Genomic DNA, 25127 nt, shown 5'->3' with positions numbered 1-25127 from the left:
ATACATGCTGTTGGTAAACTTGCTGGGATTTCTGGGAGTTGAAGTCCAAAACACCTGGAAGGAGGGCCCAAGTTTGCGCATGCGTGGTTTAGACCTATCCTGAGCGGAGACCATATCTTATCCCCGCAGGTGGAACAGAGGCCAAGAAGCAAGCAGGCGAATGCCGCGGCCTACTAAGGCGGGAGGAGGACCCCGCCTCCTCTCCTAAGGAAACAGGCATGTGGAGGGGCTCCTGGAGGCAGCTGGGCCGTGTTAGTGGCGCCCTTGGCCTCCGGGGCCCAGCCACACAGCCTTGCCGAGGCCCAGGGCTGCACCAGCTGGCTCGGGGTCCCTGCCAAGGCGCTCTCCTTCAGCCCGGCTCTGGCAGTAAGTGGCTCGGGAGGCAGGCAGAGAGGGAGGGGCCTCCTGGGGTCCTTCCATGAATGAGCTTGAACTGCTCTGCCTACAGGCCTGGGCAAACTTGGGCCCTCCCTCCAGGGGTTTTGGACTTCAACTCCCACAATTCCTAACAGCCGGTAGGCTGTTAGGAATTGTGGGAGTTGAAGTCCAAAACCCCTGGAGGGAGGGCCCAAATTTGCCCAGACCTGCACAATATTCTGTTTACCACTTCTGTACTACACTTGAACTTGGTGTCTGACTGGCTGTATATTCTGGTGTTTAATTGTGAGGTTGTTTTATTTTTCCTCTACAGATCGCAGAACTAAGCCATTCCCTGTTTGCCGTTTTTATACCACCGAGGAGGACCACAACAAAGTCTCCTACAAGGAACTCAAAGAGTTGCTGGACTCCAAGGCCATTTCGCTTATTGATGTCAGGGAGAAATGGGAGGTCGGGAAATCTGGGGGAATCCCTGGGTCCATCTGCATTCCACGTAAGTTATAAAAGTTTCTCATCCTGAGACTTAGCCCCCCTCCGTACAGCTGAATAAAATCCCACATTTTCTGCTTTGAACCAGAATGTATTTATTTAGCATATTTGTATCCCGTCCTTCTTTCAACCGGAATGTATTTATTTATTTCGCATATTTATATCCTGTCCTCCTCACCCCTGGGGGAGGACTCAGGGCAGCTTCACAATTCATTCAGTGCCAACAATAGTAATAAATGATAAAAGCAATTAAAACATAAAATTACCAAAACATTGTTTAAATCATGCAGGTTTGAAATCATAGTCCAGGTTAGTCCATTATCATTCACACAAATTGGGTCCCATTCTAAATTGCTGCCTCTACTGTTTGAACATGGAGCCCCCGGTGGCGCAGTGGGTTAAAGCACTGAGCTGTTGAGCTTGTTGATCGAAAGGTCGCAGGTTCGATTCCGGGGAGCGGTGTGAGCTTCCGCTGTCAGCCCTAGCTTCTGCCAACCTAGCAGTTTGAAAACATGCAAATGTGAGTAGATCAATAGGTACCGCTACGGCGGGAAGGTAACAGCGCTCCATGCAGTCATGCCAGCCACATGACCTTGGAGGTGTCTACGGACAACGCTGGCTCTTCGGCATGACTGGACTTAATGTCAGGGGACTACCTTTACCTTTACCTTACTGTTTGAACACTTGCTCCCATAGCCAGGTTTTGGGTTTCATTCTAGAGGACAAGAGGGAAGGGGGCAATCTAATGTAACTTGATAGAGAGTTCCACAGGCAAGAGGCCACCACTGAGAAGGCCCTGTCTCTCGTCTCCACCAGTCTTGCTTGCGAGGATGGTGAGACTGAGAGCAGGGCCTCTTCTGTCGATCTTAGACTTTGCGATGGTTCACAGCAGGAGATACATTCATACAAGTAGCTGGGCCAGAACTGTTCAGGGCTTTATAAGCTGAAGCCAGGAATGTAGCCGCTGAAGCCCCCCCCCCCCCCCCCCCGAAATTCTCATGGTGGTTCGCGAGAAGGCCTTACTGGTACATTATTTAAACTGTTATGTTTATTCATGTAATGACCTGATCACCATGCTCAATATATCCCATTTGCTTGGGGGTATTGGGATAACGATACAAAAGGTTTGCTAGGGTAGACCCTCTTTCACTCAGACTCAGCGCCCCCCCCCCCGCCCCCCCCGGAAACAAAATCCTGGCTACAGGCCTGGCTGAAGCCAACACTTGGAATTGTGCTTGGTAGCAGATTGGCAACCAGTGGAGCTGGCGTAGTAGAGGGGTTGTATGCTGCTCTGGAGAGCAATCTGGCTACAGTCTGTTGACTTAGGGCCCTTCCACAGTCATATAACCCAAAATATCAAGGCAGAAAATCTCACAATACCTGCTTTGAACTGGGTCATCTGAGTCCACACTGCCATATATTGCAGTTCAAAGCAGATAATGTGGGATTTTATTTAGCTGTGTGGAAGGATCCTCAAATAACCATTCAAAACATGCATTTTGGGATTTTCTGCTTTGATATTCTGGGTTATATATGCCTGTGGAAGAGCCCTGAGAGGGAGAAACAAGTCTATCTTCTGCCCAAGCAGTTCCCTATACATAATATTCACCTACAATCTGGATTTCATTACCTGTAGTTCTTTGTCATCGTACCAACTTGTCATGGAAGAAATTGATTAAACTAATAGTTCCTTTGTGTCCTTTCAGTGGGTGAGGTTGCAGAAGCATTACAGATGGACCCAGACGATTTTAAAGAGAAATATAGGCAAGATATGCCTTCAAAATCAGACCACTTAGTCTTTTCCTGTCTGGCAGGAGTGAGAAGTAAGCAAGCTCTAGCTGCTGCAAAGTCTCTGGGCTTCAGTAGGTAAGTGAAAAAGACCTACAAGATAGATTTATACCTGTAGACATTTTAATTCAGAGTAAAGCAAAAGCAGAGGTGGAAAGCAGGGGAGGCAACATAGTACTTCCTGTAATTTTTTTTTTTTTGCCCTTGGTGTGGCAAATCAGCAGTTCTAGAGATCTCATTTATGTTTATGTGTAATTTATGGGTGGCTGAACATCTAGATCTGCAGAAATGAATTGTGTTGGAAAGTTTTCACCAACCAGTAATCATTACTCCCTTCTTGAAAACTTAAAAGTAGTTAATATTAATATGCACTTCAAAGTAGTTGGAGCAAGTCTGGAAAAAGAAACATAATTTCTTTTTTTTGGTTTAACTGCTTTTATTAGTTTGACTGCATTTATTCACTGTTTTGGATTATTATTAGTGGCAATAGTAGAAGTACCTCACTTTTTTTCCTTTGGATTGAGACCCAAAACAATTCAGCCTTAAAAATGCAATTTAAAACCAATAAAATAGAATTAAAAACACAATTATTAAAATTTAAAATCAGAAAGTAGTGCATTTGGGAGCATTAACCATAGAATAATACTGTAATGTAAAGGGTCTTGAACATCTATGTTAATAGCAAATTACATGCTTTGGAAACAAGATGAAAAAAGTATCTTATGAGAATAACCAAGTATTATGTGGCTTAAAAAGTTATTTAGGGTTGTACCTATAGCGATATATCAGTACCATGTTTTAAACTTTAATTAATTACTTTCATAATTAAGAGTAATTATATGTCTATAAGGGGAGCCAATGTGATGTATTGTTTTGGTATTAGACTTTACTCTGGAGATCAAAGTTCAAATCCCCACTTAGCCATGGAAACCCACTGGATGACTCCTCTGAATCCTGTAAATTTAGTAAGAGATGTTTTTTAAGGACAATCCATGGAACTAAACTGAAATTGCCCAAAGGCATTTTAGAGCTTTCCCCTTTGAGACAAGTTTAGCTGTTACCAAAGGAACTAAGGCCCCTTCCACACAGCTAAATAAAACCCCACATTTTCTGCTTTGAACCCAGTTCAAATGAGATATTGTAGGATTTTCTGTCTACAATATTCTGTTATATGACTGTGTGGAAGGCCCCTAAGATAGTGGTTTCTGCCTGTTTTGTCAGTCTCCAGGTGCCATGCAGAGATTTTAACGAAACCTGCTTTGTGTTAGCTTTCACCAGAATTTCAGAAGCCCCTTTTGGTTCTGGTCCACAAAAGCTGAAATAGGGTGATTTAAAAATAAGGTGCTACATTAAAGAGAACAGTGTGAACCATACTGTTTGTTGCTGTCCCTTTACCTTGTTTAAAAGATTACTACTGCACCAATGCACATTCAGGGGTTGACTGTTTAAGCTTGACAACTTCACACAGCTATAAACCCACTAAATGGTTCTGGTCTGACCAATGTGATCTAGAGCATTGCTTCTTAACCTTTCTGAAGTGGACCTACAGGCTTTATTGTAAAGAACCAGGTACTTGGCATCATATTTGTGTACATTTGTCATAACTCCTTACTTTCCTGGAAATGAGTTGTTGTAGGTTTTTTCGGGCTATATGGCCATGTCCCAAAAAACCTACAACAACCCAGTGATTCCGGCCATGAAAGCCTTCGACAATACATTTTCCTGGAATTTTTACACGCATGCAGCCAAGAACTTGGGGGCTGGCACCAGTCCAGGGACTGCCCTTTTGTGTGACCCAACTCTAGGACAAATAGAGGAAGTAACCGCTACAGTATGAAATGTGTTAAACATTGAAATATGTTCTTTCAGAGTTCGGCATTATGCTGGTGGCTTCAAAGAATGGAAAGATATGAATCTTCCGTGAAGAAATGCTTTCTGGAAAAATATTCAGCATCTTGAAACTACATGGGAATGTTGCAACACACATTGAGGCAGATCAGCCTAAGATTCTTCTTAAAATGTCTAAGGTAGATTTTTTGAAAGGGATCATATGGTATTTAAATTATTAGCTCTTCCTATGATAATGGTATGTTAGTTGACTTTAAATGGCATGTGGGGTTCCTTCAGTCATTACATCAAGATGAAAGCTATGTATTATATAAACTAATAGATGAAACTAGCAAGAAAACTTACACTAATTTTTGTTCAGAGAGAAGTGAAAACTACTGACTTCGACATTATATCTACTGTATATAACTGTAGTAGCCAGTTACTATCTTACAAAGCTACAGTTAATGAAAGATGCAATCTTATTTTATTAAGACAGTTTCTTGTGATTTTATAGGTTCCAGTTCTTTTGATATACCTGGTTTATGTCTTGACATGAATTTTTAGTTCTAGAATAAAACCAATCAAACTTGTCCATCTGCATTTATTTTTATTCCTACACAGCTACTCCATACTACAAAGTAAGTTTAAATCCTCAGGAAAACACAATTTCCAAAATACTATGGACACAGTATCTTCAAACAATTATGTTAGCAAAGGTATGATATAAGATCAATGAACAAATAATAGGAGTTGGAGGAAGTCAGAAATTCATCATGTCTCACATAAATGTTGTAAGCCAGTTTCGGAACACATTTTATAAAAATAACTTCCAACAGTTAAGTGCAAAGTGCCCAAGCATTTGCATACAAAAACACTTTGGTTACACTTAATTGAATGACAGATCAAGTAGAGGCAGGCATTCCTGCTTTTTTAAAATCAAGTTTTAGAAAAAGCACCATGTGACTAGACTTCTATCAACATTCTTCTGTTTCTATAGAGCTCTTACACTGAAAACTGGTCATCATTTTCACCTTGTTTTAGGATAGGAAACAAACACTTGTAATGAAATGCAGAATTTGTTCATTAAAACCCTAAGGAGTTAGAGCAAATCCCATTTTCATGGGGAAGTCTGCCTGAGTAAGCAGCACAGGATGTGGCCCTCTGATTAGAAAAGAGCAACAAAGCTCTTGAATGATCTACAATAAATACTTCATTGTGGAATAAAATCTAGTCTCATCTCAACAGCTGCTACTTTCTCAAGAGGCCCTTGTTAAAAATCATTCAGAGCAACAAATGAAGGCAGACAAAATTGTAGCACACACCCACCAGCACAACTTCAAATAGATTCTACGCTTCACAACTTGATTGGATTGCAAAATTTGACTTGCAGTTTGCACAAGGACTTAATAATTTTGCATTTATAAAAAGTGAAATGTTCCCTTAAACGGCCATAATTTGTTTTACATATTGCACTCTTTTGGATATGCTAGATGCATATCTATAGGTACCAAGAGTTTGTAGTTCAGATGAAGAATGCAATGTAGCCTTATTTTTGAGGGTATTTTTTCCAGTAATTTACTGAAGATGTGTTCTCCATCCTGTACAATATCCACTGGCATTTAAATAAAATATACCTGGAAAATTAGAATTTCAAGTCCAACGTTTCAAGTCACCTTCTGTGTTCAAACTAGTATTAGGGCAACAAAGATCCAGTTAGTTACACAGCTCCATAATAACAAGGTTTCTTAAACTCTTCACTTTTTAAAGTAGCAAAAGTATCAAACTCTTCACTCTCTAAACTGAATGGTATATGCTTTTCCTAGCATTATCCAAGGTTTTTGATTTGATTGGTAACTCTTTGTGGCACAATTCAAAATCTGTTTCTAAAGGAAAGCTTTCAATACACTTGACAGAAACATTATTCAAGTTCTTTCTGAAAAGCCGTTATTGAAACCTTCTGTCCATGTCTTCCACCAAGGAAAAAAAGAATCCCAGTGTGTCTTCATCCAAAATGGTCCAGAGTGAGTATCTTTGGAATGTCTTAAGACTGGCTGTAACTAGAATTCTGACTCCCGTTTGGCCCTTGATCACCTTCACTGTTTGGAATAAAGCAGATATGAACACATCAAACATTTGAGCCTCTGTTAACACTCAGAGCAGGAAATCATGAGCTTTGCTACAGCAATTTACACTTTCAATACTGCCTGAGGCCTTCCCAATCCATCCATACAGCTCTCAAACTGAAAGAATTCATGTGGAGGCATCTGTGAGCATAACAGGAAGCATAGGTTGGAGCATAAAGATCTCCCACATTTTGAAGAGGTATTAAAATTGAACAAAGCTATCTAGAAAAAATGGTATATACTTCTGAAAAGTACATAAAATAGTTTTGTTTTAATGGGTTTTAAAAATCATATCAGACAGGTGGCAGCCATTTTTGGCAAGACATCGCTGAAGACATTCCCGGAATTTTTCCATCACTGCCTGGGTCACCTCAGGTGGAATGGCGTGAAGTGTGTACAGAACGCTCTCTGCGTCGTTCTCACAGAACATTTGTCTTCATAATATGGTTGAACAACGCCCCGATGTTCACTAGTCCAACTCATGATAGGTACTGAAAATGTCAAAGCTAACCTAATGAGTTATATTTACCCCATCTTTCTACCCCCACTATAGCCCACACAGTGCTTCCTAGAAATTTGAAAGATCTCTATGCCCCACTCTGTATGTAAGAAAAATAGTTTCATAGGAATTTGCTTCAAGCTTAGAGAATTCTTTATGTTGCAAGATTTATGTAAATTGGGTGTAAGAAATTGGTTTGATGTGGCATGTAAGTTATGTGTCACAACGCTTTTTATTAAGTTGTACTATAATGTGAAGAGATGAGCCACAACAAACTTTAGACATGCCTGCTCCTCTCTCCTCTGCCAAATGGCTACAAAGAGAGTGAAGCTTCATTTCATTTCCATAGTTTAGGTTCAAACAAGAAATATGAAAGCAAAAACTTCTGTCTTCTCACATCATACCACAGGAAGGAGTACATGGGACTAAAACATGCTGTGGTTTATTTTAGTAATGATCAACCATGATAAAAAATCCATTACATCTGAAAGCATATGGCCTAACACTTTGGTTCAGTTATTACCAGTGTTTCTCAACCTGTGGATCCCCAGGTGTTTTGGCCTACAACTCCCAGAAATCTCAGCCAGTTAGGATTTCTGGGAGTTGAAGACCAAAACATCTGGGGACCCACAGGTTGAGAACCATTGAGTTATGACAGTCCCATAACTGAAGCCTCACAGAACAATGCCTAGTCTTAAATAAGTGTTAGCTAACTTGATAGCTAATTTCACAAAATAAAATAGGGAAATGTGTAATTGATCTAAACACTTCTCAATTATATCAAAAGTTAAACCTTTTCTCACAGACCCAATGTCACAACCAGAAATATACTCCAATATAAAACAATATCTGTAGATAGAACTTTACTAAAATGCTGTGTTTACATTTCAAATATGCTCTCTTCAAATTCAGTCATTTAAGAATTACTGTTGTTTCACAGTTTGAAGACACCTACCTGTTTGGAGGTGGTTTTGGTTTAGGCATCTTACTTAGGATTGTAGCCATTTCTTTCCTTTCATCAAAGTTTTTCCATTGTTCATACAGTTTCAAGATAACCCTGATTATTTCTAAAATCTAAGCAAGAACATGAGTGAATGACAATATTTTATATGCTTGGTTTTGTTTTCAATAATAATAATAATAATAATAATAATAATAATACAATCTATGGAAGGGGGAGAATAAAGGAGAATATATTTTAATGCCATCCCAAAGTCTGCAACTTCAGCGATTATTTATACTTTAAAAGGATAAAGTTCAGATTATATAAATACTAGACTGTAAGACGAAGGACAGGAAATTAACATATCAACTACTTTAAAGCCACTTTGGCCATCTCTTTGGTTGAAGAACTGGGAATAAATACTTTAAATAGATGAAAATGTGTTATGACAGTTTTCCTGAATGTTTGTCTTCCTGTGGAATTCTCATGAAAACTTAGAGTGCAATCAACTGCCTGTAGTTTGCAATCTGACGCAAAATTGGTGTGATCACTTAGACTAGAATCTGGTTGATGCATTACACCAGCAGTTATGAGGAAGAAGAGGCACCAGGTACTGGAGAAACTGTTTTATCTGCTTCCCCTTGCCACCACAGCAAAACCCGGAAACTACAATCTAACAAGACTATTAGAAAAACAGCTGGCTGAGCTCAGGGTTGCATGTAGCTCTCCAATTCCAGTTAAAGAAACTGGTACACGTTTTCTGCTTTCATGGTTTCCCCAGCAAATGGTGGCTCAATACATTTTGCAGCTTACCCATTTTGTTCAATATTCTTATGCTATAAGATACAAGTCTAATGTGGATAGCCTGCAGTTTTTCTCATGACAATCTAAAGCTAATAAATAAAATGTAACTACCTTTTCCATATCAACAGAGAGCTCAGCAAACCATTGTCTAGCATCTTTTTGCTGGACAACACAAGCCACGTGTAGACAAGCTGCAAAGTAAACAAATGTTGGATATGGCGTTAGATACATTCTTTGCAAAAACAAATATTGGTAAAAACAAAGCTTGTTGTCAGAACATTGTGTCTGTATTACAGGATTTCAAGAACACATTTTCCATGTTGCCAGGTATTTCATGTTACTGACATTCACTTGAGATATAAATTTACAGATTTCTAGCTTCAATGCCACTTTCTTTTTCTAGAGGTCTATCAAAAATGTTTCCATTATTAACTGAAAAGAATAAATGCATTGAGGTTTTGATCTCAACATTAGATATTATATGAAGATGGCTAAGGATGGAATGCCACACCAAACCTTTCCATTCAAATAATGATAAACGTCTTTAGCAATTACCTACCTAGAGCTATCATGAAAGGAGGGTACAGCAGGCAAAGATCAGTTCTATAGGTGTCATTCACTATTCTCCTGAGCAGATAAAACAAGAAATCAACATGTTGATGATTTCAGATAAGGAATCACGGTTATAATATGAAACCAAGATATGCATTTACACACTCAAATGAAATCAAGGTGTCAGATTCAATTTAGTAGAACACATTTCTTCCACATATGTTAATTTATTTTAGAACCACAGTCTAACAAAAGTTAGGAAAGGTTATTCTGAAACAGAATACATTTCCATATTCTGTTTCTGATACATTTTCCATGTGTGAACTCTTAGCAATCAGAGCATTCAATGACTATGCCTAATGTTTCAAGAAAAAGCTATGCAGGCATTTATTAGGCTATCCCACATAAAAACTGTTAGGGAAAACTACCCTAAATATATCGCAGAGCATCCAAAACAAACAGGATACTAAAAGTTAAGCATTGAATCATTAGCGAGCAGAGCGCGAAGCGCCGTGTGATACGGCTATAAAGAATTCAGAGCTTAGGCAGGCAAAGATGCAGAGTCCAATCTTTAAAAATCACAAAAGGTTTATTTACAATAATAAAGAACAATAGCTGCATTGTATTGTCGAAGGCTTTCATGGCTGATATCACTAGGTTCTTGTGGGTTTTTTTCGGGCTATAGGGCCATGTTCTAGAGGCATTTCTCCTGCATTTCTTAAAAGGCAAAAATTGGGTCTGAGATACTCTGACACCCATCTCTTCTAAGGTTTCAAAGGAAGGGAAAAAACACCAATCACTATATCTCTCTGACACACATGCAGAGAGAGATCTCAAAGCACACAGCACATACAAAGATTTAAGAAACAGAAGTCAAATTTTAAATGGCTTGCAGTAGAAAAGTATCCATTCTATTACACAACTAATCAGAATTAGAGCAGAGAGAGAGAGAGAGAACACAAGGAGGACTTAAGACTTGGGCAGTGTGGGGTTGAATTCCAACAAAAACAACAAAATAAATCATCTCAACATGCTGTAGTTCCATGCATTTTCCAAAAGGAAATTACTTGAATAAACGATTGCCAATGTTTTGCCAAATAAGTCATTCCCATGCATTGCTGTCAAACTTTCATAGGCAAATAAACTTTGCTTTTCAAATACTTTTCTTTAATCCTTTGCTCTTACTCAGAAAGAAAGAAATAAAAGTTTTAATTTTGTTACCAAGCAAGTGGCAGCAGCATGTCTTCTTGACCCATATCCTGCACATACTGGAGTAAAGGTCTATAGGGATGATACACTATCAAACAGCAGTCCTGGGAAGATTACAAAAGCAGATCAAAATTAAATACAGTACTAAATTCACTGAAATTTGCCAAACAATCAGAGCATTCAGCTTCAACCGTAGCAGTCCATGTGGCCACCAGACACATAACTAGTGGACATTATCTGACTTCCTCCTCACGATGACACCAGAATCCTCTTGGCACACTATACTAGCACAAAACTTAACTGCACAAGCTGTATAAATGGTGTCCCAGGAAATCCGATGGTTCTGCAAACAGACACAGTCTTCTCTGACACCTTTACACATGGTGAATGTGTAGCTAATTGATTACTGCATGTGGGATGAGCTTAAGGCTATGGTGTCTGCTGAAAGATCAAGCATAACTAGGTTGGTGTGTATTTCACTCTGTGCTCAAAGTAGGTAGCATTTTGCTGTGAATTTGTAATGCATTTCTGTGTATGTGTATACATACCCCACAGATTTGCAGAATGAAAAAAAAGTGCTGTTTTGTGGTAGCACATCCCATCCCATTATGCAAAGAGCAAATGCATACTGCTTTCTATATATAAATAAAAATGTAATGTTCATTTGTGGGGTTAACATAACTCAAAAACCACTGGACAAACTGACACCAAATTTGGACAAAATACACCTATCAGGCCAACAAGTGACCATCACTCATAAAACACTGAAAAACACAAAAAAAAGAGACTTAAAAAGCTGAAAAAAATACATTACAATGCATATGCAAACCACATATATACACATATACACACACATATATACACAGACTGGGCCACAGCAATGCGTGGCAGGGAATGGTTAGTTTAAAATATAAGCAATGTAGTAAGTGAACAGAGAAGCTTACCATTAATTCTAAAAGATAGAATTCACATTCTAGTATCTGTAGAGATATGAAATGTAAGTTAGTCATTCATTGAAAAACAGGAAAGGAATAAGCCATATCCCAAACATTTCCTTACTGCATACTTACATGATTCATCCTATAAGGAAATTCTTTTGGAAAGGCATACGAAAACCTAGTTTTCACTGCAATAAAGAAAATTCAGGATATGTTTTTTTAAAAGAAAGTAATAAAAACATATTTATTTCTTCTTGAATTTCATAATCCCTTTCACAATAAATGATTCACACTTTAGGCTTCAACAAACTAGCAGGAAACAATATCTTTTGAAGAATATGACAATTTCTGAGATCTGATGGCAACCGCAATGAACAGTCAGAAAATATTAGTGAGTGAAACAGCACTATAAGGGCTTAAATAATGAAAAGTTTTATATGATATTAATTTTTTGCTTTCAATGGCCTGAAATTTATACTGAAATATTTATTATTTTTCCACATATTTACTAACATCAAACCATTCACTGGTTCATAGGTATTAATTTTCCATTATCATGTATGCAAAAAAATCTAAACAAGATGAATTTACAAAATATCAGCAATATTAAGAGTAAACTATTTAGTCTTATCACACTTGGGGGATGGAATTTCTTTTTTAAAGGGTACGTCTTTTCTATTCTTTTATAACAGCTGTTCTACATCTGTATCATACAGAGAGTATAATTTACACTTACATACAGAAGTAGCAGCAGATATCAATCTTGTATTTGAAACTACACCAAACTCCTAGTAAAAGAAAATAAAATTAAATCATGCTGGAAGATATACCACATTAGATGTACATCATGGCTTATCATTATGAGTTTTAAAAAGGCTTCCTTAAAAAGAACATGGACAAAAGGGGGGATGGCTAGTAACTGTGGGACAGCTAAATTCACATGGCTGAAGCTGGATATGGAGAACTACTGTAGAAAGTGCCCCTCCAAAACTTTGCTTGCTTCACTAAAGTTTCAACAATCCACTAAGCCTGCACAACCTGCGGCCTTCCAGCTGTTCAGGCTTCCCACTCCCAGAAGCCCTAGCCAGCTTGTACAATGGCCAAGAATTCTGGGAGTTGGAGGCCAAAACAGCTGGAGGGGTGCAGGTTGTGCAGGCCTGCTATAGGCTATTAACAACCCATCTGAAAAGGAGGCTATTTTCGTTACATGCAGCAGAACCTGTCAACTGCAATGCAACTGACAGGATGGCCCTTGTCATGCCACGCTTCTATGTCCATAAGGCAAAAACATAAACTAAACCTGCAGGACAAGTACCAGAAGGTCTGAGTGCTCAAGGAACAGAGGTTACCAACTGGTCTGCTGACAGCTAGCCCTTACTATCCACAAATTCAAAATACTTAGTCTCCAAAAGAAACCTTGATTTTGCAATTTTATACAATGAACATCATCTCATTATATTGTATATAATGAGATTTGAACATCTATAGATTTTGGTATCAATTGGGGGGGGGGGTCGCAATTGATACCAAGTACCCATTGCATATGATTAAACAGCCATAGTTATGAAGCTAAGAGGAGAGATAGTACAGAAAAATATTAAGAAAAGAAATGTAGAAAAATAAAAAGTGGTGGAAAAACTAATGAAAGTACACCTACTGGAATAGTGATATAAACTTTGTTTAAATACAATGTCTAACAGAACTGAAGATAGACAAGACAGCAAATGGCCAATATGAGAGACTAACATTACAACATTATAATGAACCCTTGTTAATTTTTAGTACTGTATTTTTTTCTCTTTTTCACAAATGGAAAAAGATACCAAATGCAGTATTTAAAAGAGGGGGGAGTTAAAATACCTCTCCATTTAACCAAATTTGCACATAAAAATCAGAAATACTCCACTTACCTCTACTTTAGATGCCAAAAACACACATGTGGGAGCCATCAGAACAGGATCTATACTTTTTAGGGAGTATCTGGGGGCAAAAAAGAAATATAGCTCTAAATAGAGAGGAAGAGCTACTCTTAACTATTCCATTTTTTCAGAAGAGCTGAATCCTATCAATCTATAGGATTTACGTATATAATTAGAATAAAATCAATTTTTAACTTTTAAATGATATAACAATGTGCAAGAAAAGAAAGCACTGTTCTGCTAACAGAGTGCATGATCCTACCTGGCATAGAACCTCTTGAAATAGACAGTAGCAGTGGCAATAACTTGTTGTCTTAATTTCAGATGTTCACCTAAAGCCTGGATGACTTACAAACAAAAAGAAAACTGAGTTAAAGTTTCAAAATGGGAGCTTGCATTTTGTCAGAATCACTGATAGTATATCCCACAAGGCTAAGAAACTATTATTTTTCCAACATTTCTGAGGTCTTACAAGCTGACTGACAAAAATGTATTTTTCACTTGAACTTCCTTATATATTTACAGATCCCTTTGTTAATGCACATGCTCATTTGCCTTCATGGATTATCTGCCCATTGATTCAATGGCTCTTTAAAAGCAACCATAGGGCTGATTTGGCCCTTCATTTTAAGAAAGAGATGACTGGAAGACACATAATAACAAATAACAAAAATAGAAACCACAATGGTCCAATTTAAACATATCGTTTCAGGATTTTTTCAAAAAGTACAAAGCGTAGTTTTAGATCCTGATTAGTATACTAACATTAAACCACAGTTGTCTGTTTCAGACATAACTGGGAACAGCTTGCTGTGATTGGTACACAATGGAAAGAGGAACCTCTGGTTGCCAAGCATGTTCTTGGCTATGGCTTTCCTGTGCTTAAAAATGCACAATCAAACTAGGCCAATGATTTCCCCATGGCTACCCGGTGGACTGAAGGTGAACCCTGGTCCAAGTGCCATATACTATTCACGAAGTCAAACTAGTTCATATTCTGGCAGATGGCACTTATTTCCAGCTTTTAAATGTAGTTCTATCAAATTAGTCACATCAAATTAGTCACATCTCCATGAAGGACAGAAGAGGCATATGGTACATGCGTAGGTAGCATCTCAACATGGTGAAGGCAACAGTTTGCTCTATCATGTACAACTTACTACATTTCTCAACTCACTTGCCCTACAATTCTAATAGGAGAATATTACCAGGTTATTGTGTGCATTTTGAATCATCATTATGGGCTGAAGTGTTTGAATGCCTTGCAAATGGCTGTTGTCTGTCTAATGAATCAAGATCCCAGGATCAACATAGTTGCTGGGTTTCAGAGGCAGCAGGTGTTTGGAGCATGGCATATTTAGTCTAGGGAAAGGGAGTGGGGTGTTGAGAGACCAGAAGAGGTAGTCAGCTGCTCCATCACTAGCTCTGCCTGCCAGTTGGCCAAGAAGCAACCCTGGTGTCAGCTGCACAGGTAGCTCTTGTTTGGCCTTCCAGGCAAAGGAGATCTGCCAAGAATGTCAGGAGCATCCATCAGGGATACCAAGCAGAGGTGGAAGGCGAAAATGATGGAATGAAACATAAGGTGATTTACTTGGTATTCTTCCTGGATCTCCTCATCCATACATAATCCAAACATGGCAATGCTGTTATCATTATCATGCCATTTTCAAAGAGCCCTGCAAGTTCTATTTCAGTCCACACATTTATGCACACATTTTAAAAGGAACACAGCCAAACAAAACGTACATGCAGAAGGGCTGTCTAAAGAAACAACCATTACAACAGATCACCCTGATGTCATGTTGCATTACTATCACTATATCCTGAATCCTACTTTGTGTAATTATTTGCTCAGCAGATCATGGATTAAGCTATCAGCTGAACATTCTCCATTAAGGATAAGTTTCTATCCAAGCTTATACCGAACCAGGCATGTAGCCGGGGTTCAGCTGCCCCCCCCCCCCCCCGGAAATTCTCATGGTGGTTCGCAAAAATTGAGGTCCTAGCCCTCAAAAATGTGCTTCTATTTGAAGGCTATCACATTTGACCACTACTCCTGAGTATATGGCTATACTTTCGCATCAAATTTCTGATAACAGCCACAGTGAAATATCCAGACACACAATCAAAGCCATTTTCTGGCCTAGATGCTTCAGTTTATCATCAGTGCTCTCTACGCAGAGTAGAGTTCATGAAGGAGCCAAGTTTAGTTTCAAGAAAAAAAAAAGTGTATTTTGAATTTTACACAAGTTTCCACATCCGCACTGGGACCCGAAAACAACAAACTATTAAAGTGTGATTAGTCTATTTCAACTTTCCTGAAGGCCCAGTGTTTTCAGGATCCACATTACATATAGACCAAATAGTGTGTCATTGCCTTTATAAAGTCTTGGAAGTCAATATGTAACATGGCCCCAAGATGCTACAGTACTATTTTAAAGCAGAAAGACATTTTCTAATGAAGTATTTCTAATTACACTGTTACATATCCATGAAACAGTGTGGAGTGTAATTTCTGCTCCCTCTACCTTTCATAATATTCTCTTGCAATCTACTTTTAAAAACTGGGGGACCTCCAGTACAAATGGAGGGGCTAAAGGGGGTGATGATAGTTTCATCACCTAAGTAGGAAAATAAAATAATCTATGTTGAACAGTGCTAGATTTAAGCTGAATGCTTAAGCTTCTGCTGCAAGCATGTCCAAGTTTCTTTTCGCTAGGTACATAACAGATAAATCTTCTTGCTTTATAATTTTGCATGTTTTGTGAAGTTAGCACAAAGCAATACAACTGCAACACACATCAGTGGGGCAAACTAGAACTGAAATCATGTTACCATTCGTAAAGAATATCTGTAGCTTCCAATATTCTTCTTCTGTCAAAAATTTTAAGTCCTTTTGGCGTTCCTTCAACAGATCTTGTTTATCCAAAATCCATTGCAAGCTGCAAAGGAAGAAAAAATAGAGAGTACATCTTTTAAACCAATTTTGAGTATTGCATGTATTAAACATGCTTGTCAACTTTCATTCTACAGCCTGATGCCAAAATAACAAACTTCTCTGCATATTCAATTAATCATATTGAAAACTACTGTTAATTTGTGTTGTCGAAGGCTTTCATGGCCAGAATTGCTAGGCCATTTCCAAGCTGTGTGGCCAAGTTTTCCAGGCTGTATGGGCATTCTCTCCTGACATTTTCTGAGGATGCCTGCCATATATGTGGGTTAAATGTCTGGAGAGAATGCTTATGGAACATGGCCATTCAGCCTGGAAAACTCACAGCAACCTACTGTAATTTGTTTCCTTTTGGGTTTGTTTTCTGAACTATTAGCTATAAGAAAAAGTAACTAACTGGGGGGAAAGCTGGCCTGTGATAAACTATGATTTTTCTGCTTTGGTAGCTATTTCAAAGGCAAATTTGAAATTGGATCCAGACTATTTAAAGGTCCATTATTTTTAACTGTCCTGTCACCATCATAGATACTATCAGTGAAAACATGAGAAAGAGTCTGCTGCTCTTGGGCTCCTTCCCACAGATCTGCTTGGCCTCGTTCTCTAGCTTCTTTGTACCTACAGGCACAGCCCTTTTATTTAGTCCCGCGTTCCATATTTAAAGAAAAGCTTTCCAAACATTTCATGTATGTTACATTCATTTTAGGCATGTATCATTTTGCCTCACAGTAATTCAGTTTCACTAGCAAACTGGAGGTTAAACCAACTCCTTATAAAAAAATATATAGATTTATACAAATTGTAATAACAAAATGTTTGGAAGCACAACATATCTCATGAAAACTTTGGATTTATATATATTTAAAAAAACGCTTTATTGCTTATTTCATGTAGACTTTTGTGTGGCGCGCCTACACACTACTTGTTACTTTTGTGTGGCGCGCCTACACACTGCAGCCACACACTAACACAATAGTTCTCAACCTGTGGGTCCCCGGGTGTTTTGGCCCACAACTCCCAGAAATCCCAGCCAGTTTGCCAACTGTTAGGATTTCTGGGAATTGAAGGCCCAAACATCTGGAGACCCACAGGTTGAACACCACCGATAGAGGACTTGGGGCGGATTCCAGCATACAGAAAAACAAAGACAAACATTCAATTCCTTGAAAGGGAATTGCATCAAATATATCATATAATATTATCCCGCTGAGCAATGTTTGGATTTTAGTGCTGTAATGTAAATATGGATATTTTGTGTAGCTTTTCCCTGAACATTGTTTTATATATGTGAAAAATATGTATGCCAATATAATATTATTTTTAAAAATTGGTAAGGATAAGGGATACTAAAACCTGCACTATACCTTCCGCCCCAAAAGGCAGCACCTCACAGCTAACATAAAACTCAATTTTAAACTATGGATTTAATTTGATATTAATATTGCTGTTCTACAAAAGGGTCTATCTAGATTATTGATTTTAATGCTGCTTGTCTCTACTCCATCTGACATGGCTCAATGCCATGGAATCCTGGGAGCTGTAATCTTACAAGGTCTTTAGCCTTCTCTGTCCTTTGGGGGTTTTTTTGTGTATATCAGGAGCGACTTGAGAAACTGCAAGTCACTTCTGGTGTGAGAGAATTGGCCGTCTGCAAGGACATTGCCCAGGGATGCCCGGATTTGTTACCATCCTACGGAAGGCTTTTCTAATGTTCCCTCATAAGAAGCTGGAGCGGACAGACAGGAGCTCAACCCGCTCCCTGGATTCTGCTGGCACAATGGTTTAACCCACTACGCCATTGAGGGGAGAGGAGGGCGTTTTTTGTCCTTTGGTGAGGCACCAGCACTTTCCTGTAGGAGACCTTGCAAAACTATAATTCCCTGAATATCCTGAATATGTGGCAGTTAAGAATGGGATCAAACTGCATTAATTCTACAGCACAGATGATGTCCATGTTGTGCCAATTCTAGAGAGAAATAAAAATATCATAATCATCTCTATTCTCTATAGCATGCATAGGCCAACTTGGGCCCTCCCTCCAAGTGTTTTGGACTTCAACTCCCACCATTCCTAACAGCTTAAGCGGCTGAGGGGGAAAAGGAAGGGGCCTGAGGCTGTTAGGAATGGTGGGAGTTGAAGTCCAAAACACTTGGAGGGAGGGCCCAAGTTGGCCCATGCCTGCTCTATAGCAATTAAACACTCTCCTTGCCAAGTTTGCCAACACCCCTCAGTCCTCCTGTGGCCCGGGATTCCAGGAGCCCCCTTCAAAACAGCAGGGCCAGGAAGTGTGTGGCGTGGCATCCTGAAAAGCCTTCCCCTCCCCGCTCCCCCACAGCCAGGGCCCCCCACCAGAGAGGGGCGAGGGGTTCACTCACTAATGCGAGCTCTGCCAGAAGTTCCCTGCCATGAAGAGGGCGCGGGGCTCGCTGCCGGGTCTCTTCCCTGCCGACCCACCCCGGGCTCTCTCTTCCAGGAACAGGAAGGACTCGGCAGCGCCCACCCGGCCACCAAGCTCATCAGGGCCGCGGCAGCAGCAGACTCGGCCCCGGGGCTGCGCGCGCCTACTCTGTGTCCCGGCCTGCTTCCGCTGCCGCGCGCATCCGTTCCGGGGAAAAAAGGTTCCGCCCCTCTCAATAGGGACAAGCCGTATTCCCGCTTCTCCTGGACTTATTAGTTGAGAGCAAAGGCATTCGACACAGTGAATCGCACCGCCCTCTGGACCATCCTCCAAAAAATCGGGTGCCCTAATAAATTTGTGAACATCCTGAGCTCCTCCATGATGACAACAGACTTGGACAGCAGTGGGTCCCAAAGTGACCCATTTAAGGTAAAATCAGGCGTCAACATTTTTATTATTGCCCCAACTGTATTCTCCATCTTCATCACTATGATACTTCACCTTGTTGATGGGAAGCTTCCCACCAGAATGGAAATCATCTATCGGACAGATGGCAAGCTGTTTAACCTCAGCAGACTGAAAGCCAAAACCAAAGTTACAACATCTGTTATAGAACAACAATATGCTGATGACAATGTCGTCTGTGCACATTCAGAAGAAGATCTACAAGCCACTCTAAACACCTTCGCAGAAGCATACGAGAAGCTCAGCCTGTCATTGAACATTGAGAAAACCAAAATGCTGTTCCAGCAGTCACCACCCAACCCCTCTCCAATGCCAGAGATACAGCTTAATGGTGTAACATTAGAAAATATTGACCATTTCCACTACTTTGGCAGCCACCTCTCCACTAAAGTCAGCATCAACACCGAAATACAACACCGCCTGAGCTCTGCGAGTGCAGCATGTTTCTGAATGAAGCAGAGAGTGTTTGAGGACTGGAACATCCGTAGGGATACCAAGGTGCTTGTTTATAAAGCTATTGTCCTCCCAACCCTGCTCTATGCCTGTGAAATGTGGACTGTCTACAGATGTCACATGCAACTCCTGGAACGATTCCATCAGCGCTGCCTCCGGAAAATCCTGCAAATCTCTTGAGAAGAGAAACAGACAAACGTCAGTGTGCTGGAAGAAGCAAAGACCACCAGCATTGAAGCAATGGTCCTCCGCCATCAACTCCGCTGGACCGGCCACATTGTCCGGATGCCTGACCACCGTCTCCCAAAGCAGTTACTCTACTCCAAACTCAAGAACAGAAAACGGAATGTTGGTGGACAGGAAAAGAGATTTAACGATGGGCTCAAAGCCAACCTTAGAAACTCTGGCATAGACACTGAGAACTGGGAAGCCCTGGCCCTTGAGTGCTCCAGCTGGAGGTCAGCTGTGACCAGCAGTGCTGCAGAATTTGAAGAGGCATGAATGGAGGGTGAAAGAGAGAAGCGTGCCAAGAGGAAGGCGCATCAAGCCAACCCCGACAGAGATCGCCTTCCACCTGGAAACCACTGCCCTCAATGCGGAAGAAGATGCAGATCAAGAATAGGGCTCCACAGCCACCTACGGATCCACAAGAATACTGACCCTGGAAGACTATCCTACTCATCCAACGAGGGATTGCCTAAGTGCAGATTAGTTGAGGGTGAACCCACACTGTAAAATGAATGCCTTTTATTGCCACGGCTTAATGCTAGGGAGTCCTGGCAGTTGTAGTTTTATAAGGTCTCTCGCCTACTCTGCCAAACAGGGCTGGTGCCTCACTAAACTACAGCTCCCAGGATCCCATAGTATCTTTATTTATCGTGTCTGAAGCAAATTGAAAATAAAGTTATAATGTTAAAGTTATAATGTATTTAAAATGTATTTATGTATCTATATAAATAAAAATGTTATGTTCGTTTGTGGGATTAACATAACTCAAAAACTACTGGACAAATTGACACCAGATTTGGACACAATACACCTATCAGGCCAATTAGTGACCTTGGAATGATCTCCTTTGAATGATCTCCTTGGATCTCTGCACAGCTTCATCCAAAGGCATGTTGAGTTTCTGATTCTTCACTCATAAAACCACTGAAAAACACAGCAGAAGAGACTTAAAAAGCCAAAAAACAAAAACCATTACAACGCATGCGCAAAACCACACATATACACAAATACATATACACATATATACACACACAAAACACATATACACAGACGGCCACAGCAACGCTTGGCAGGGGACGGCTAGTTTATAATGTTTTTAAAAGCTTCAAACAAAGTTAATACCTTGGCTCTATGATACTGAAGGGGACAAGGGACCTGATTTCATTTTATTAATAAATAATAGCAATAATAATAAAATAATAACTTTACTTTTGTATCCCGCCACCATCTCGGGGCGGCTTACATGGGGACCAAACCCAGACAAGCAGAAATTTAAAATATAACACAGTAAAATTCAACTACAAAACATCATAAAAACATAACCATCCACAATCAAAACATCCAATAACCTAACCTAGAGGCCATATATTGAGCTGAGGGGCGAGGCAGGAGCTTGTGCAAAACAGTTGCAAGGGCAGGGCTGATAGGAAAGTGCAGGTATGAAGTATGAAGAATAGTTCGATTAAATAAATAGTCTTAGCCTTAGAAATCAATTGAAGATTGTCTTAGTGTTAGAAAAATTTAGCCATGTGAAACACACACAAAGGGAAAAGGCTCACATAAACAGAACATTGAAAACATGCACCAAATGGAACCCTAAGGAGAGAAGCAGGGCAATAAACAGGCCTACATTTCGTTTGACCAGAAGCTTTCCACTTGGAGTGCCTCTGGTGTCACTATAAGAAGCCCCTCCATTGTGCATGTGGCAGGACTCAGACTGCATTGTAGTAAGTGGTCCCTTACTACACACTTGCCCTTCTCCACATTTGCATATCGTGGACTCCAATTTGTAGCCCCATTTCTTAAGGTTAGCTCTGTACCTCTTGGTGCCAGAGTGCAGTCTGTTCAGTGCTTTCCAAGTCACCCAGTCTTCTGTGTGCCCAGGAAGGGAGTTTCTCATTCGGTATCAGCCACTGATTGATGTTTCGGGTTTTAGCCTGCCACTTTTGGACTCTAGCTTGCTGAAGTGTTCCTGCGAGTATCTCTGTAGATCTTAAGAAGCTATTTCTTGATTTAAGGCATTTGCTTGCTGACTGATATCCGAACAAAGGATGGGCTGGATATGTCGACGCCTTGGTCCTTTCTTTACTGGCTGCTACTTACCAATGGATAACAGGTGGTGCAATACCGGCTAAACAGTATAATTTCTGCAGTGGTGTGGGGCATAGACATCCTGAAATATTCTACATTGGGCATGCACACTCAGCAGCAGAATAGCAAAGTGCAAGGGCAGATGTCTTCACTGTATCTGGTTGTGATCCCCAGATTGTGGCAGTCAGCTTTTGTATGATATTATTTCTAGCACCCACTTTTTGCTTGATATTCAAGCAGTCCTTCTTATAGGTCTGAGCACGGTCCAAGGTAACTCCCAGGTATTTGGGTGTGCTGCAAGGCTCCAGTGGGATTCCTTCCCAGGTAATCCTCAGAATTTGAGATGCTAGTCTGTTCTTAAGGTGAAAAACACATGTCTGCATTTTAGATGGATTAGGGATCAGTTGTTTTTCCCTGCAATAGGCAGTAAGAGCCCATAAAGCTTCCGAGAGCTGCTGTTCAACCATTTCAAAGCTCCCATAGCATTAAGGCATGGCAAACTGTGGTGCCAAACTGAATTAATTCAACAGTGTAGATATACCCTGAGAGAAAGAAGCTGATGCAATCATTACTGTTGTTATTATTATTGTTACCTATTATCTCCACATAGTGGGGGACAGCAGCATATCAAAATACAACATGAACTATCAGTTTAAAATACATAATGTAAGTTTTTGCAGGCCCCTTCTACACTGATCATTTCATACAGTTTCAAACTGTTTTTTAAAAGTTATTTTACTGATGATTACGTAGAAAATCCTGGAACCAATTTGAGGCATGGATGATGATTATACAGAAATCACAGAGTACTGATGCACACATTAAGGGCTTTCTTCCACATACTTTTGTGGGAGTTTGTTGTCTCGCTGCCACAGTTTGAAGAGGCTAACTTTGAGCTGCATTAAATGGTTAGTGCAAATGGAGCCATAGACTACAAGGGTGCATCCCTTTAACTGCTAGGGCTCAATGCTATGCAATCATGGGAGTTGTAGTTTTGTAAGTCATCATCCCTCTTTGCCAGAGAAAGTTAAATATCTTGTAAAACAATAGCTCCCATGATTCCATAGCATTGAGCCATGGCAGTTAAAGGGGTGTCAAACCACATATTTTGCATTCCTATGGCTATTCACACAATCTGCTTACACACTTCCTTTGCATTGTCCCTTGACCTTCACTGCATGCATTTGGGGAAGCAGAATGAAAGTATATGCCACCAACATTTTTCTCAGTCTGTCTAAAAGTGTCTAGCATTGCTCTGTAAAGGAATTAACAAAATCAATCATGTATAAGCCTTCAGTAGTTACAAAATAAATCAGAATGTGTCTAATGAGGATATCTGATGCAATGACACAAAACACACTAATTCAGGTAATGTTCTTGTAAGACATTTATCTTCTGTTACAGATGTATTGAATTTCCTCATGGCACGTCTGTAGCACCTAGGGAAATTGTGAATGCATCAGGCTCATTGTTGCTCTGAAGTGCCAGTGCTGCGAGAAGAGACGACACAATTCCTCAGGGGTTTGTTTCATGTTTTTCATGATCTTGCATCATCACCATCACCAGAAGCTACATAACCATATACAGTAGTGGTTCTCAACTTATGGGTCCCCAAATGTTTTGGTCTACAGTGATTCAGTTCAACATGGGGCTCTTTCACATGACATATTACAGTGCTATGATTCCACTATAACTGCCATGCCAGTATCCTAAGCAATCCCAGAATATGTTGTTTAATAAGAAACTAGAGTTATCTGGGTAGGAATTTTAATTACACTTCCAAAACAACAAATTCCAGGATTCCATTAAATGGACCATGGCAGTTAAAGTGGATTCATAGTGCTTTAACTCTGCACCTGACTAGATTTCGACATTTCTTTTCAAATTCACTATTAGTTTCTTGTCAAGAATGTGTAGAAGCCAGAAGAAGAAGAAATCCTGTTGTTCCATTTTTACTGTTGCAGATGCCTGAGAGGCCTGTCACAGTACATTAAGGCATTCTGTCAGGAGGGTGGGATATGCATAATGGGAATATGTATACATCTGTCCCAATTCATACAGCCTAATGCTGGAGCAAATGTGCCTGCCAAGGACTGGGTTGTACAGCAACCAATCGTTGCTTCTTTTTTAATTGTAGAAATGTCTTGGAAATGAAAGGTAAGATTTTAAATCCTTGTCAATAGTGAGATTTGCAAGGATGATATCCATTCGGGCTATCATGAACATTGTATTCTATTGTATGTATTTAGCACATTTGTATGTTAATCTGTTTTAGAAACATGAAAATCAAATAAAAAAGGTGTTGTTTTTCCTCAATTCAACTGTCACCCGATATGGCGACATCAATAATCCAAACTTTTTTCTTTTCCACAATCATGATGTCTGGTGTATTGTGTTTCAAAACTTTGTCAGTCTGGATTCAAAAGTCTCACAGTATTTTTGCATATTTATTTTCCACTTCCTTTGCAGGTTTATGATCCCACCAATTCTTTACTGCTGGGAGGTGGTACCTGTGACATTATTATTATTATTATTATTATTATTATGTTGTTGTTGTTGTTGTTGTTAATATAATTATACTGTATTATGTTGCAGAATTATATTTTGTTGTTGTTATGAATATATAATACACATCACCATCATTAGCAGTGTGGCTCCTGCGGGTCTGGATCGAGAGAGAAAAGCAGGGTGCAAAGGAATAAAATGATGATAATAATAACAATAATTCTTCAGTGTAGATCAGTGTTTCTCAACCTGGGGGTCGGGACCCCTCGGGGGGTCATGAGAAGGTAGCAGGGGGGTCACCAAAGACCATCAGAAAACAGTATTCTCCGTTGGTCATGGAGGTTTTTGTGTGGGAAATGAGGTGCAATTCTATCGTTGGTGGGGTTCAGAATGCTCTTTAAATGTAGGTGAACTATAACTCCCAGCAACTACAACTCCCAAATGTCAAGGTCTATTTCCCCCAAACTCCACCAGTATTCACATTTGGGCATATTGAGTATCTGTGCCAAGTTTGGTCCAGATCCATAATTGAATGAGTTCACAGTGCTCTCTGGATGTAGGTGAA

General features: G+C 39.9%; 2 protein-coding genes across 2 annotated transcripts; one reads left to right on the top strand and one right to left on the bottom strand.

Annotated features, from left to right (window-relative positions):
* The first annotated feature begins 218 nt into the window (after positions 1–218).
* Positions 219–5075, top strand: TSTD3 (thiosulfate sulfurtransferase like domain containing 3). Its single transcript, XM_060753085.2, has 4 exons — positions 219–366; positions 692–871; positions 2574–2733; positions 4525–5075. Exons 1-4 carry the CDS (start codon positions 219–221, stop codon positions 4577–4579), a joined length of 543 nt encoding a protein of 180 aa, XP_060609068.2. The 3' UTR covers positions 4580–5075.
* CCNC (cyclin C) lies at positions 5073–18980 on the bottom strand. The gene is made up of 12 exons (XM_060753084.2): positions 18798–18980; positions 16308–16414; positions 13735–13819; positions 13464–13533; positions 12290–12341; positions 11686–11741; positions 11560–11595; positions 10628–10719; positions 9414–9481; positions 8966–9045; positions 8063–8181; positions 5073–6581 (listed from the first exon to the last, which is right to left on the bottom strand). The coding sequence occupies exons 1-12, from the start codon at positions 18827–18829 to the stop codon at positions 6527–6529; spliced, it is 852 nt and encodes a 283-aa protein (XP_060609067.1). The 5' UTR covers positions 18830–18980; the 3' UTR covers positions 5073–6526.
* Between the last annotated feature and the right edge of the window lie 6147 nt (positions 18981–25127).

Source organism: Anolis sagrei, chromosome 1 (genome assembly GCF_037176765.1).
Source record: "Anolis sagrei isolate rAnoSag1 chromosome 1, rAnoSag1.mat, whole genome shotgun sequence".
Taxonomy (NCBI): Eukaryota; Metazoa; Chordata; class Lepidosauria; order Squamata; family Dactyloidae; genus Anolis; species Anolis sagrei.
This window is presented reverse-complemented; position numbering and strand designations above follow the sequence as displayed.